Source organism: Mandrillus leucophaeus, unplaced genomic scaffold (assembly GCF_000951045.1).
Source record: "Mandrillus leucophaeus isolate KB7577 unplaced genomic scaffold, Mleu.le_1.0 Scaffold204, whole genome shotgun sequence".
Taxonomy (NCBI): Eukaryota; Metazoa; Chordata; class Mammalia; order Primates; family Cercopithecidae; genus Mandrillus; species Mandrillus leucophaeus.
This window is the reverse complement of record NW_012102077.1, coordinates 103,400-119,633: the sequence shown is the minus strand read 5'-3', so window position 1 is coordinate 119,633 and position 16,234 is coordinate 103,400. Positions and strand designations below refer to the sequence as shown.

At 34.7% G+C, this 16,234-nt stretch overlaps 1 protein-coding gene across 1 annotated transcript in view; it reads right to left on the bottom strand.

The window, feature by feature from the left end:
• The window catches only part of MICU3 (mitochondrial calcium uptake family, member 3), a 68,031-nt gene that overhangs the window by 35,441 nt on the left and 16,356 nt on the right, over window positions 1-16,234 (bottom strand). The window contains exons 5-8 of the mRNA XM_011979633.1: window positions 10,532-10,610; window positions 6,667-6,714; window positions 3,044-3,126; window positions 1,333-1,404 (exon numbers count right to left, since the gene is read on the bottom strand). Of these exons, the coding sequence (XP_011835023.1) occupies window positions 1,333-1,404; window positions 3,044-3,126; window positions 6,667-6,714; window positions 10,532-10,610 (282 nt within the window). The remainder of the gene's footprint in view (window positions 1-1,332; window positions 1,405-3,043; window positions 3,127-6,666; window positions 6,715-10,531; window positions 10,611-16,234) is intronic.

Sequence of the window (16,234 nt, the reverse complement as noted above, 5' to 3'; positions counted from 1 at the left end):
TTATGGGACTACTCATGTAGTATTTATTAATTACAATTTGAAAATCATGAGACCTGAATTAAGTAGAGAACTACTATTGCCCCTTTTAATACTTAACTAACATTACAATCAACTCTTTGATTTTTTTAAGACTGTCTTCCATAAGCTTTATCAATAGTATACTGAGGGATGTTCAATGACTACTGAGAATTATAGCATGGTCAAATATCCTACAAAGCAGTATGTGCTACACAATCCTGATAAATCTGCTTTTATTCAACTAAATATAAATGTATACTTCATAAATATATTGGGATTGAATATGGCACCCATCTGCTATAGATAATCTATGTTAAGCAAAACCTAATATTCTTTTAAAAATGAGAATAACAAAAATAAAGTTTTAGCTCTCTGAAGTTAATCATCTGAATTCCATGTAGGACAATTAAACTACTGCACAGGGACATCAATTTGCAAATGAAACAAATATCATTTACATGCCAACAAAATTCACTGTATTTCTGGTTATCTAAGTATCAAAGAAGTATGTCATAGTGGATAAAAGTGAAGTTTTGGAGCTGGCCAGACACAGGTTCAAATCTTTGGCTTTGCCATTTAATAACTATGTAACTTTGGACAAGATGCTTAACCTTCCCAATTATCAGTTTCCTCATCTATAATTAGGGATAATAAGAGAATTGTTGGATAGATTACATGAGAAATGTATGGAAAGCACCTAGTATAGTGCCTGATGGTAAGGCCTTAGTACCTGTTTGTTATTTTTATTATGTGAACCTGGCCTATGGTCAGGCTGAAATACTTCAGACAAAAATAAAACTGGTTAGGAAGATGGAGGGTAATGTTGCTTGACTCTAACTTCAGAAAAAGACGAAAATATTATATATCCTAGAAGAAGAATCTCTAATATACACATCTAAGAATGCAAGAAAACATATTATTTCCTTGTATTTGTTTCGACAGTCACATTGTTATATTACCACTAAATTCTCTCACATTATAATTAAATCTTTGCAATTCACCTTTAAATTTTTACATGCATAATGATCTGTATTAATCTATTGTATGATATACCCTTCAAATCTCACAGATAACGATATGGATGACAATGATTTAATGAATGATTATGGATACAGATGTTTAATATCAATATTTGAAGTAAATATTGATATCAATGCATATAAATACTGAAGCAATTTTTCTACATAAAAACTTTACAAAGTTTTCAAGAAGGGGACAGCTTCAAAGTTACAAACTTTAATTACTGTTTCTTAACATGAATAAAATAATTGTTGCCTAGAAAACCCACCTAAAGCTACTATAAAGTATTCTTACCAGCATTGCACACTTTTCTTCATCTCCTTTAGTTTCTCTCTTTTCATTTTTTTTCCTGAATATCTCTTGAAGCTGACGAAGAAATCAATCAAGAATCAAATATCCAACAAGAGTTTCTGGGCACCTATCTCCTATTCTGGACTAGGTATATTCCAAAAACAAAGAAAACAGCTTCATCCACCAAGAACATTTAAACTGCTATAGATTTATTTTCTGATATCAGTTTTTTTCCCCCAAGAAAATCTATCCTTTGGTATCGGTAACCCATAATTAAGTTAAATGTACTTAATATTACAGTTTTACTTTATCTCTAAAATGCAGACATCCACACAGGCAACTTCCAAAGGACTGAATTCCAAAAGCTAATCTTCTACTTTAAGTCAGGGGGATGGAACTTGGCAGTGTGGACATAGAACGTTCTGTAGAAAAACAGGCCCATTCTGAAAGTTCCTAAAATACAGTTGTGCACTATCATAAGAAAGCGACACTAACCTTGGCCATTTTCGGATGGCAGAAACACATCTATAGCTATTGTAATCAAACTGAAAACCGCCATCTCCCCATCACTCTGCAAAGCACTGGAATGAAGGCTCCAGCTCCAGCGGCTTGGCTCAGGGACTACACCTGGGCAAGGGCTGCGTGGGCGAGAATTTAAGCCTTCTGATAAATCCCAGTAATTAGTCTGCTTGTTTCTCTTTGAATGGCTACTAATTAGCTTCTGATGAGGATTTTTATATTTTCTCTTTCCTACTAAGAAAAAGAATGATGTCACAGACTTCCTCTGAGTTTCAGCTTCCGAAGTAAATATGAAGCTCTTTCAGAGGTTTTCTGAGGAATTTTTAACAGCTACATTACAAAGGAAAAGTAGAAAATAAAATGGCTGTTTAGGAGGTAGGGCCATAATTTAAAAAGAAAACAAAAAAAGAAAAGAAAATGGCTGTTGATTTCCCTTCCTTTTTACTCAGAAAGTGTAGGTAAAGACAGAGTGTAACATACATGCTAAGAGCAGACCATGTTACTCTAAGGAATAAATTAATAGTATTTTCTATTTCAGAGAAAAAAACAGACGAGGCATTTTGCCACAAAAAGAGATGCAAAATACATAGGTAAAAAGAAAGAGAAAAATTCTGGAAGGAGATTCTGCGAAGTTGAGGGAGCAACTGACCTCCCTGTCAGACCAGTGCCAGAGCTGGACCAGTCAAAGAAATGTCAAAAGGTAAATACCTAAGAACTATCAGCCTATAGTCAAACATAACAGAAAGGAACAGGGAAGTGGGGACAAGACTGGAATACAAGGCAGGAGTAAGTGGAAGAGAAAAGAGAAACAAAAATCATGAATCCCATATTGAGAAGGAAGAGAAGTTCCTATGGAAGAAGTTGTGCCTAGGTGGATGACATAATGGGGACTGAATATTAACTGGACATATATAACCTGAGGACTGTCTGTTATCCACCCAACAGAAAACACCTGACACATTTCACACTTTTATGTAAAAACAACGATAATCATTATCATACACTGAATGTAATTTATATTTGTAAAATGTAAATATTGTTCAAAGTACCTGAGTATATACTTTATTAAATAAAGGCAAAAGTATACATTTTTCACTCTTTTCTCTACAGTAGTATTCCCAAGAAGGCAAAAACATAAAAATATAAGTAAGCAATATTTAATTATTGATAAAAACGCAGCATATAATATACATACCACCAAAAACTCTTTTTTATCCACCATCTCATTGCCATCGGTGTCAAACATGTTGAAAGCTATTCTGAACCCTGCATGTGGCTCTGCCAGAAAAAACAGAGAAGGTATTCACAAAATGGAAAAATGTATTTTAAAGTACAAAATCCATATTAGTTGTAAAGTTACTCCTATTCTATACAGAAAAAGTTTCTTTAACCAAGAAATTAAAAGTTAACATATTATTGGTTAAAGATAATAAAAAGCATATAAAAGTATTTATATTTCTGCTTTATACATTAGTACACTTAATAAAAATTGCTAATACACTTTACAAGCACTTCTGTGATACTTGTTGCATAGCACTGAGAAAAAATTTGAATACTTTCCTTATTTCTAAAAATAAACACTTCTCTTTTTTATCCAAAGTCTGTTAGTGTGTTTAAAAGGGAAATATCAACTCATCACATTTTAAATATATTCAGTATGTTCAGCTACTTAGTGCGGCAGAAAAAAAAACATGACACAATGGACTAGTTCCGATTCTCGGGAAAATTATAACTAAAATGACCTATGAAAATAAATGTTAAGCATAAGAGATTAGAGTTAAAACTTCTAGAGGCTTCAACAACAGAAATATAAAACAAAAGAAGATTGAATATGTAATTACCAATTCCCCCAAAATACAAGGAATAATTGCTTTTCTGAAAAAGACTTTGACATACTATGAAGTGCTTCAATTTCATGAACCTTAAAATAATAAGGTTCAATCTCTTTCTCCTTTTCACTTCTAGAGCATAAAGGAGAAAACCTGGACAGAAGAAAACTTGAAAGTGTCCTTCAAAGAGCGGCACAGTGGACGTGCCTTTCTCAAAACACTGGATCTTTTCTTTTGAGATGACTGGGGGGAGGGGCACAAAGTTGAAAAAGGGACCCCCCACAGACACATTTGCTACCACGTGTTGTGAAATCTTGAACCTGCAAAAGAGGCACAGATACTGTCCTACTTTCTTAACTGGTAACGGTTGTCTCTGAAAATAACAGAAACAGAAGCCAGTCCTTTATGCAAGCTCACTTCTTGCATGTATTTTAGAAATCTAATACAAATTTACACCATCTCTAATAACCAAGTTTTACACTTTAAAAAGATCTCGAAAATACATACAGGAAAGAAGTCTTCCTTACAAGCATTGTTTGGAGGGAAAAACACAGTACAAAGTAAAGAGAGAGACACTTACAGACAGGTAACCAGGATTATGTGGCCCACTTCCTGCCAGCCCTCTTTTCACAGTTTTCTTAGTTCTAATGTAAACAATATCCCATAATTTTTCAATTCAAACTCCTTAGAAGCTTCTGTTGGTGAGTCCTGAACTGCAAAGAAGTTTCATAGCACCCAAGGATCCTAAGCTTTCTGTGCCAAAACCCACTATGTATGTTTTTTCTGACACTCCCAAACTATACCCTTGTCCCGTCTCAACAAGTAGCTTTCCTAGTCAACGCTTCCTATTCTTGCCTTTCACTCCGCTGGTTTAGGTACTTAATTTAACTTCTAATATTGCAACCATGATTGTTCTGGCAAACAAGGTAACTTTTCAACACATCTATGAGACACTCCTTTGCATCCACTCTAATTCTCAGGGTAGCATCATTGACTGGACTTGCTTCATTACCATGGCTTTGCAGAGTGCATCAACCTCAGGTAGCCCTATTACAAAATGTACAATACTACCCCCAGCCCTAACATTTTAATTTCATTTTAAGTCTGAAACTGCCACTGCAAAATTATAATGGAGACAGTGAAAGAGATCTGACTAACCAACTCCATCTTGCTTTAATCTCCAAGCTATGTTTGCTCATTCAGTTGCTTCTTGTTTAGTTAGGCCAAACTAACTTTGGGAGGAACTTAGTTTATAGTTTAAAAGAAAGACGATACGAGCCCTTTCCTGTAACAAACCCCCTTCTTGACTAGGGACTAGATTGCCTTTGTAGGATAACAAATTAGCCACAAGATTAGAAATTATGGTTTAGGAGTCACGCAGCTGGAGCTACAAGATTCTGACCCTCCCTAAATTGCTCCTGGGGGTAACATTACTATTGTAAAACCTAAGACCTGTGCTTGAGATATTTTGCAGACCCCACACTTGATGGATCAGCTGGCACTACACAGAGCGATAAACTGGCTCATCTGGTCTTGTGGTCCTCAACCAGGAACTGACTCAGCACGAGAGAAAAGCTTTGACTCCCTATGATTTCATCTTTGACCTGACCAACCAGTGCTCCTGACTCACCCACCCCCTACCCAGCAAATTATCTTTAAGAACTCTGATCCCTGAATGCTCAGGAAACTAATTTGAGTAATAATAAAACTCCAGTCTCCCGCACAGCCAGTTCTGTGTAAATTACTCTTTCTCTGCTGTAATTCTCCTGTCTTGAAAAATTGGTTCAGTCTAGGCAGTGAGGAAGGTGACAAGTCCAAGAGAAAAAAATAAAGATATATGAGTATATGTACACATTCCTTCTTCTCAAAACTTACTGTAACTGAACTCAATGTTAACATCATTCCTCACTAAGTTACACAGTTAAGAATAACAGTGGTGTGAATTTTTTAATCAAAGAAGTACAAAGTATTTTTAGACTTGTTTCTAATGACAGAGTTTTATTGATGTTCTTGTTTCCATGCATCTTCCCAAGTCTCCACAACTGGAAATTCCACTAGCAATATTATTTGATGTATTCCTTTCTTCATTCATTCACTCACTACTTTTTAGGAGGGTACCATGTGCAAGACATTGTTCTTGATACAGAGATGAACGAAAAAGATAAAATCTTTGCCATAATGGACCTTGCATTCAAGTGTGGGGAGACAAACAAGAACATGTAAACCAATAATACTTTCAAATAGTCTGATACAAAGAAAATGAAACGCAGCAAAGAGATATAAAGAGAGAGGGGGCTATTTTAGAGAGGCTGGCCAAGTAAGGATTTGCTAAGTCTTCACATTTGAAAGGAAACTTGAATGATATTTATTATCATAGGGATCTTGAGGGTAAGTACCGATGGCACAGAAAGCAGAAGGTATAAATTCCTGAGGCGGCAATTCAAGGAACGGGAAGGCCAGGTGGCTGGAACCCAGTAAACTGTAACAAAATTGTCTCCATTAAATGCAAAGAAATTTAGCTGAAAATGTAGAAAACCCTTCACATATTTCCTAAGAAATGCTGCACATGCGAGGAAGAAAACAGAAGTTTTGGATGTGAATGTCAGGTATTCTGAGAGACTCGACAGTTAAGAGACTCTCTCACATCAGTCTTGCAGAAAATATGACTCAAATGAGTACAGTAGGAAATTTACAAATTATTACATGTCATGACCTTTCGAGTCTGAGGTAGATTAAAACCACAAGAATGGATACATAATAGTAAATTTATAATTTATTAGCATTTATTACTATACCATAAGCTGTAGCATTTAACGTTTCTGACTCTTCACAGTGCTATGCTTAGCATTTTTCTGTGGCATTAAACATGAATTTTGCAGAACAGTATGGATATTGATTTTCAAGAGTAAGTGAATCTAAGATCTGCTTTCTAAGATTCTGTTTAAAAAATAAAGCTGCATCCAGAAATAAATTTAATAAGTATACTTACTTGTTAAAATACATAAAAGAAAAAGATATTCTGTGTAAGAAATCACACCTACAAGAAAAATAGTATCAGTTATATGTATAAAATGTTGTTTGAGAAGCAATAAATGCTATAATGAGCTTATAGTTTAAAAATAGATGCTATATATTATTTTAAATGACAATTATTATTATAAAATCAAAGCGAAAGAAGCAACAAATTTAATTTTACTTTACTTGTTCCACATGCCTCCATAGATACTCATATAAAATCATTATGCTGTCAAATACATTGGCAAAAAAAGCAAAATTATAATGCATAGCAGTAACTTTTAAACTTGTTGCTAGTTTCTAATGTATGACTCGTAACATAAAAAAGTTGTCAAGTCCAACAACAGAGGTTAAAGGAAAAAATAAGTAAAAATAAAAAGGTTGGAAATGGCTAAAGAACACTGCAAAGTGCTTACTTTTTATTAACACTTGGATAAAACATTTAGACATTGTTACTTAGAAATTTGATATTTGTTTTGCATTTTAAGAATAAAGGTCTATAGTTACGACTTTTCTGCTTTCAAATTATCTTCAATGCTTCTATTATATGTACTCTAAGGAGTTTTTATTGTAATTAAATGTCTTATACTTTCTGTACATCACATCCTGAGTTCTCAGTAACTCCATACTTACAAATTTTAAAAGGAGTCCATCTGAAGTAAATAAAAAAGTGCATTCTGTTACTTGAATTCTTGCGTTTGCAATACAAAACCCAAAACTAGATTTAGTGCTTGAACTGACCTTCCAAGCAGATACTGAGAAGATTGACATCAGGAATCTGTATCTACAATACTTATTTAGATATCAGATAGTTCTGATGCTTGGTAAAAGGGTATAAAAATCCTTTAAATAACCAGATTGTGAACTTTAAAACTCCATTTTATATGATGTTCTTTGAGGCTGCCTTCTTTGTTACAGAACAAAGAGAAGAGGAGTCACTGTCAGGCAGTTTGTCAGAGACATGAAGGGCACTACCAGGAAGCCCTGAAAGCATTCATTCCCTTCTTTTGTTTATACTAGAATATTGTGACCTATAGACAGATAGTTCTGGTTGATTGCCATGAATGTTATGGGAGAAAGATTCTGGAATGGTCAATGTATATAAAGATACAATACTTAAGAGTCCATAGGGATCCCTCAAAAAATGAAAGAAAAGCATAAAAGAAGGGGCAAAAAAAGGAAATGGGTTGGGAAATGGGCATGCTGTCGCCATAATCCTATCTCACTGACTGTTGTTCTAGTTGACCTGGTAGAATACACAAGAGATTCTGGTTGGTACAAAGAACTTCAGTAACTGCTATGCATCTTTTATTTGACAGTTAACTCAAGACTTCCCTCAAGTAAAGCACTACTTCACAGCGAGTGTCCAGACCATGACTATCATGGTAGACACTTCTTTGCAGGACCACATGGTGACTGAGGTGGCTTAAACCACAGGGAAGAAAAACGAAGTGAAACCCATGATACACTATAATTTAATAAAAATAGTCAAGGAAAAGAGAAAATACTACTGAAGATGAACTGTATATTTTTAACGCTTTCCAATTATAAAAACAGAATACTATAAAACTTACTCTTCAATTTACTTATGGCATCCAGGATCAAAAAAAAAAAAGCTAGGCATATAGTAATGGTGTGATCTTTAGAAACAGAGGATAAGAAAGATGCCAACTAGGTTTCTTTTGAAAAGTCAATCAAAACAAATTTTAAGGGAAGTTCCTTAAAAGGATTACATTGTTTAATTCCTATACATGACACATTGCAGTTGGCTGTTATAATTAAGTCTCTATAATACACGTTTTCATGAATGCATATCAATTTTTTATTATTTAAATGTATAACATTTTCTCTAGAGGTAATACTTTACATAGATAAACTTTTAATTTTAAAATTAGTCTTTAGCCAGGCATGGTGGCTCACACCTATAATCCCAGCACTTTGGGAGGCCAAGGCAAGAGGACTGTTTGAGTCCAGGAGTTCGAAACCGGCCTGGGCAACAAAGTGAGACTTTATCTCTACAAAAAATCAAAAAATGAGGGGGGAAGAATTGCTCAAGCCCAGGAGGTCGAGGCGGCAGTGAGCCATGACTGCACCACTGCACTTCCACCTGGGTGACAAAGCGAGACCCTGACTCAATAAATAAATAAAATAAAACAAAGATAAAAATAAAATTATGTCTTCAATAGCTCTAAAGGTTTAGTCTTAAAATTTCTCTGCCACTTAATCACTATTTAAAAAAAGCAAGGCTCTTCTAACTTCTCTATTTATTCTAACTTCTCTAATGATTCTAAAACTTTCTGGGATCATGTATTACCCTGATGATCTAATTAATATGATACAGATACGCACTGTACTACAGGGTGTAGCTATTTAAATTTAAAATACTTAAAATCAAATACAACTAAAAATTAAGTTCCGCAGTTATGCCAGTCACATTTCAAGTGCTTAACAGTCGTATGTGGCTAGTAGCTACCATAAGAGACAGCACAGAAACAGAGTATTTCCGTCATAGTGGCGCAGAATAGATTCTATCCCTGGGGAAAAAAATGCAAACATGTGTATAACATGAGAAGGATTAGGATATGCCTAAACCTAGGACTTCTAGATTTAACCTTCCCCTTAACTAAAAGAAGGTTTTTTTCTTCCATGCGTTATTTTTCTCAGATTATATTTGATCCAATTTGTATTTTCCCATGAGGTATATATATTAAGAAAAATGTTTGAAATTCACCATACTTACTTGATCCTTCTGAGCTTTGAATTTTCCTCATCCTATTATCTCACCCTAAGATCTGAATGGCAATCTTTAAGACAATATCCAGGAAAAAAATTTCTAAGATTTTTTTTAAGACACTTTGGCCTAGGTTTCTTGAAGATTTAAAAATCTTACTTATGAAACACCTACAATAAAAGATACGGTGTCTCTTCCTTTCAGATTATACGTAAACCATGTGGAAGCAATACAAACTTTCTAATTCTACTTAAATAAAATATATGAATTATAACTACTCCTTCAAAGTATTTGTCTTCAGGCTGAAGTACATTATTTTCAAACCAATATTCATTAAAACTGATGAAAAGGGAAAATATAACTGCTTATATAATTTCTTTAATATATTGCATATTCCTGTATTTGAGGATACAAAAAATATGTTTCCAAGAAACATTACTTTTTAAGATTAAAAAGACTAATACATTTTTTCTACAAATGTGTAAAAAGGTACACTGTAAAAGAAAATTACAATAAAAGCCATATAATGTGATTGCCAGGAAACGTATAAATTAATGAATTAACCTAATATTGATATCTGATAATGGAGTAAGTTGACACAGGTACATTTGCAGTAAGTATTGGCCTTTAAAGGAAACATGTCGAAACTAGGCTGTCAAAGGACGTATCCACTAAATTTTTCCTGTTGATTAGTTTAGAAGCATCTGTAATTCTCTCAGAGCGAAATGGAAGGAAGAAAAATATACCTTTGAAGATCTAGTATTTTTGTAAAATGTTTTCTTTGGGGAAGTAGAGAATAAACTTTTCAATATGGTTAAAGAACAATTTGTTAAACTATGTAAGTCCATTTTGTTGTAAAAAAAATTTGGAAGATACAAATAATATATAAACAATAACATGAAAACTACCCTTAATGAAGAGTGGAATTACCCGAGAACAACATTAATACTCAGAAATGTTAATATTTTGCTGTTTTCTTCTTTAGTTTTTTCTCTATGCATACACATAGATGTAATTTAAAAATTATTTTAGGTACGGGAAAATATGCATATACAAATAGTATACATAATACAGTTTAAAAAACGGACACGTACTAAGGTTAACTCACCTCTTTCTTTAAGATTTCGAAATAGCTTCGATGAGCCTTTCCAAACTGGTGGTGTTTCTGCGAGCATTTGATTTAATTCCTATGACAGAAGTTATTATACTATTGATGAATTGGTAAACCACTTGCTTATAAAATAGATCAAAAACATGTTTAAATGTCCATGCAAAATTCTCCACTTAAAAGACCTGAAACATGGCATTATTTATCCTATGTTATGCCTGTGGTTCATTCAAGCACACAACACAGTATTTGCCCATGGTTCAAACATAAAATAAATGATGAAGAGGCTACATTAAATTTAATTACAGCTACCTAAAATTTCAGATAAGATGAATAATGGGAGGTTATACATAAGACAACCAAATCAAGATAAAACAGTGAGTTTAAGTTCTGGAGCCAGTCATAAAGGAATCGTTTTAGGAAAACCATGGAAAAATGTGAATTTCCATATCAAGATCAGAAACGGTCACATCACCTGGCTTCACATAATGTCTCTTCTTTGTAACACATTTGGATTTAGAGAGCTTCGTGTAGAGGAAGTAAATGAACAAAGGATTATGTTACAAAGGAATGAAAAGTATTTAATGGTGAGTGACTTAGAGAATGATAACATTGGATGAAACCGAAAGACAAGGGTACTGCATTATTGTGGTCACTGTTTCGTCACTGTTTCAATTTGTTTCTAGTTTTAACTTAACACAGACTTCAACTGCTGCTTAGCTTTTTCTTTTTTAAAAAAGTCAAAACTATCAGTGCTGCTCTGAAACTATTGGAGAACTTAGACATTTGAATCATTACTCATATGCTAAATCAATTTTGAATTTATTGTGTACAGTCGGTTAAAAACACTAAGTGAAAACTATAATTTGATTAATCTTAAAGAAAAATGATTAAAAGATTTGCTGAGATAACTTGAAATAATTTGAAATAATAAAATTAGTCTGCTTAGAAACACATTAGACAAACACAGAACCCACTTCTATTTTCAGATCTGATCCCCACTCCTCAGAGCATGTGGTTCCCCAATAGTTTGAGCATCACACCTGGGAGTTGGTGCGAAACGCAGAATCTCAGTGCCCATGCCAGACCTACCGAGCCACAACCTGCATTTTTAACAAGATCTTCTAATTTTTACACACATTCAAGTCTGGAAGGCATTTCAGACAAACCATTCTCGATGCAGCTGTACCTAAAAATGCTTTCTGACATTTATAAATCATATTTGTTTAACTGCAAAGCTGAGCTAGCAGAAGTATAATTCTTAGTATGTCAAAGGCAGGAACAGCATTAATTAGGGGATTTATGGACACCGTGAAGCCCATATGCGGATTCTTGTGTTTGTTTTCTTCATGTTTCTATATCTGCACTGCAGGTAAAATATGCCACTAAATAATCAGTGCATCTGATTATAGAATACCAATGGCACAGAATAATTCAGCTCCAAATTGTAATGAGAAACTGGGATATTTATTGTTTAGACAACAGTAAACTCACATATGATTAAATAAAATATTCTGGGCTGGGCTCAGTGGCTCAGGCCTATAATCTCAGCACTTTGGGAGGCCGAGGCGGCTAGATCCCTTGAGCCCAGGAGTTTGAGACCAGCCTGGGCAACATGGCAAAACCCCATCTCACAAATAAACAAACAAACAACAATTAGCTGGAAATAGTGGCGTTCATCTATAGTCCCAGCTTACTCAGAAGGCTGAGGTGGAAAAATCACTTGAGCCCAGGAAGTCGGGCTATAGTGAGCCATGATCATACCACTGCACTCCAGCCTAGGCAACAGAGCGAGACCCTGTCTCAAAAAAATACTAAAAAATTTTAAAAACAACATTCTGAATAAACTTTATGCAGCTTAGTTTATACCATATCTATTGTAACTGTATAAATATTAACTAATCTTTCTCCTTTTTAACTGGTTCCATGTCTTCCAACCTCATCTGTTCTAGCTTAAACTCAGCTACAGTGTAAGACTGAAAAATCATAGCTACCTTTTATCGTGTGCCCTCTATGTGTTTGGCAATAGGCTCATACAATAACTTCATTCTAAAAACAATCCTCATTATGCATATTTTAACAAGACTTAAAGTGGATAAGTAACACCCAAGGTCACAGAACTACTAAATGACAAAGCCCAGATCCTTATTGACTCCAAGTAGCTTATTTTAGTCATAATCTAGATTCTCCTGGTCTAAATCATCCAATCAACACATTCATTTTGTCTTCTCTTATTAACTTTAAGGACTTCTAAAATTTCTTAAAATCTTTATATTTCCACTCATGTCAGGAATCTCTCTCCCTACTTCCAATTCCCAGCTTGGTTTCACATGTAGCAGCGCTATATTACAAAGAATTTGGTCTTTGCCCCTGGGTCCTGGGAAGGAGACTCTAAATCCTTCGTTCATACCTGAGTTTGTGCTAAGGAGATCACTCAGGAGGGGAGCTGCTTACCAGAAACAATAACTGTGATTAGAGAGCTGGGGCTTTAGCGAGCCTGACCTCTGGGGAGAAAAGAGAGACTATAGATTAAGTTCAATCACATGGCCAATAATTCAATCAATCATTCCTATGTAATGAAACCCTAACAAAAATTCTAAGCACTAAGCTCAGTGGCGCTTTCTGGTTGTTGAACACGCTGTTGTGCTAGGAGGGTGACACACCCCAACTCCATGTCCTCAAAGAAGGCATAGAAGCTCTGTGTTCAGGACCTTCCCAGACCTTGCCCTCTCTCTTCAACTGGCTGGTCTTATTCTGTATTGTATCTAATAAAACCATAACCATAGGTACTGCATTTTTTGAGTTCTATGATTCATTCTAGCAAATCATTAAACCTGAGGGGAGCTGTGGCAACCTCCTAGACTTGTAGACAGTAAGACCAGAGTGTGGGTGGCCTGGAGCCCCCAAACTTGCAACAAGCATCTGAAATGAGGGCAGTCTTGTTAGGCACTATGCTTAAACTCGGAGTGGTTAGTGTTAGAATTATATTGTAGGTAGAAAATAAATATTTGCTGAATTAAATTCAGTCTCCTAGAATTATAGTTGCCTTTTAAAGGAGTTACACAATTTTCTTAAATAAGTACTATTAAAAAATTATACAGTTAATAGCTATATATTATAGAAAAATTAGTAAATACAGAAAATAAAAACTAATTGTAATCCAGGGATGACAAACTTAAGTTTTAGAGCAAACTTAATTGAGTCTCTAGGGGTGGCAAGTTACACATAGACACACACACACACATATTTTAACATCATTTTAGTCTGATTCTCTAGCTAGGCATATTTATATAGTATATGGTATTTATATAGTATTTTGTTAATATTTGTTGCTGCAAATATTAAATCATTCTCTGCATACTGTTTTATAACTTACCCTTTGCATTTAATATATTATCATGAGCATATATATTTTCCTGTCAAATATTCTCCATTTTCATTTTAATGGCTACACAGAAGTTGTCTATAGTAGCAGTTCTGAAAGGCAACTCTTCACATTCTTAAAAATATTAGGGACCCAAAAGAGATACTGTTTTTATGGGTTATATCTATCAATATTTAATTTATTTGAAAATAAAAACAAATTTTTAAAACACAAGAATACACACACACACATTCCATTAGCTGGTAGAGCAATGGCATCATTACCAAACAGCCTCTAGAAAACTCCACCACAAACTCATGAGAGAATGACAGTGAATAAAACAAGTATATTCTCAGTATTATGATAAAAATAGTTTTGACTTCATGGACCTTTGAAAAGGTCTTTGCAGTTTAAATGACTGTCAGTTAATATTATTTTGCAACTTGCTCTTTTACTCAACCTCGTTTTCTAGTTCTACTCATGTCAATGCACATAGCTGTAATGTATTTTATTCATTTTAACTCTGTATTTCTACACTTATCCTGGGTTTCTCTATTTCATAAATCTTTCATTCACTTGCCTAATGATTGACATTATATCATTCCCAAATTTTTGCTATTACAATTGATGGTTCAGGAAACACATACAGCAGCAATCCCCATCCTTTTTGGCACCAGGGACTGGTTTCTTGGAAGACAAGTTTTCCACAGACCAGGAGCAGGGAAGGGGAAATGTTTTGGGGATGATTCAAGTGCATTACATTTATTGTGCACTTTATTTCTATTATTATTACGATCTAACATACGATGAAATAATTATACATCTCATCATCATGTAGAATCAGAGGGAGCCCTGAGTTTGTTTTCTTGCAACTAGATGGTCCCATCTGGGGGTGATGGGAGACAGTGACAGATCATCAGGCATTAGATTCTCATAAGGAGCACGCAACTTAGATCCCTCACATGCCAGTTCACAATCGGGTCTGGGCTCCTATGAGAATCTAATGCTGCCGCTGATCTAACAGGAGGCGGAGCTCAGGCAGTAATGTGAGCAATGAGTGATGGGGAGTCGCTGTAAATACAGATGAAGCTTCACGGGAAGTGTCGGGGGGGATCTGATATATAGGATTTCTGTGGCAAACATGAAAACATTTCTCTAGTATGCATTTCTAGAAGAGAGATATCTCATATGCATTTTCAACATTATTAGGTATTGCCAAATATCACTCAAAAATAAATATACCCCAGCCTGGGTGACAGAGCAAAACCCTGTCTCCACTAAAAATACAAAAATTAGCTGGGCATGGTGGTGTGTGCCTGTAGTCCCAGCTACTCAGGAGGCTGAGGTGGGGGGGGTCACTTGAGCCCAGGAGGCAGAAGTTGCAGTGAGCCAAGATAGTGCCACTGCACTCCAGCCTGGGTGACAGGGACTGACTCTATCTCAAAAAATTTTTAAAAAGTAAATATACCAATTTACTTTCTCACCTGGTTCCTTCTTGTTCTCCTTGCTAATTATGGGTATTGTCAGATTTCTGGAAACTAACAACCTGGTGGGTGTGAAATAGTATCATATCATTGGTTTAATTTGCATACCCTAAGCTACTAGTAAGGTTGACCTCCTTTACATATATTCAGCGGCCATTGTAGGTACTTTTGTCTATTTTTTTCTATTTAAGTTGATTATCTTTTTTATAAAGATAAAAAAAGGGGTTCTACATGACTGCAAGACACTTACCCTCTTCTGTTAATATGCTGCATGCATATCCTCCCACCATCATACATCTTTTAACATTGTTTACACTGTCTTTTGATGCTAAACTCTGAAATATTTAATTTAGTAAAAATTACTAATAATTTCAAGTTTTGCTTTGAGTCTTATCTAAAAAAAAAACTCTCGTGCCTCTCATTTTGATTTTACTCTTATAGAATTTTTGTCACAAATAAGAACTTAATCCATTTGAAATTAGTTTTTGTATATGGTAGTAAATCTGAGGCCTAATTTGCCCCCTCCATGGAAAAATTATTATTCAAACATCTATGATTGAGAGGTCAATCTTTTTACCAATGATTTATAGATCTATCTATATATGCCTGGATCTGTTTCTGGATTCTATATTCTATTACCTTGATCTAGTTTTAAAAAATATCTTTGCAATGATGTAATACTACTTTATTTTTTTTTTAATTTATTTATTATTATTATACTTTAAGTTGTAGGGTACATGTGCGTAACGTGCAGGTTTGTTACATATGTACACTTGTGCCATGTTGGTGTGCTGCACCCATCAACTCGACATTTACATCAAGTATAACTCCCAATGCAATCCCTCCCCCCTCCCC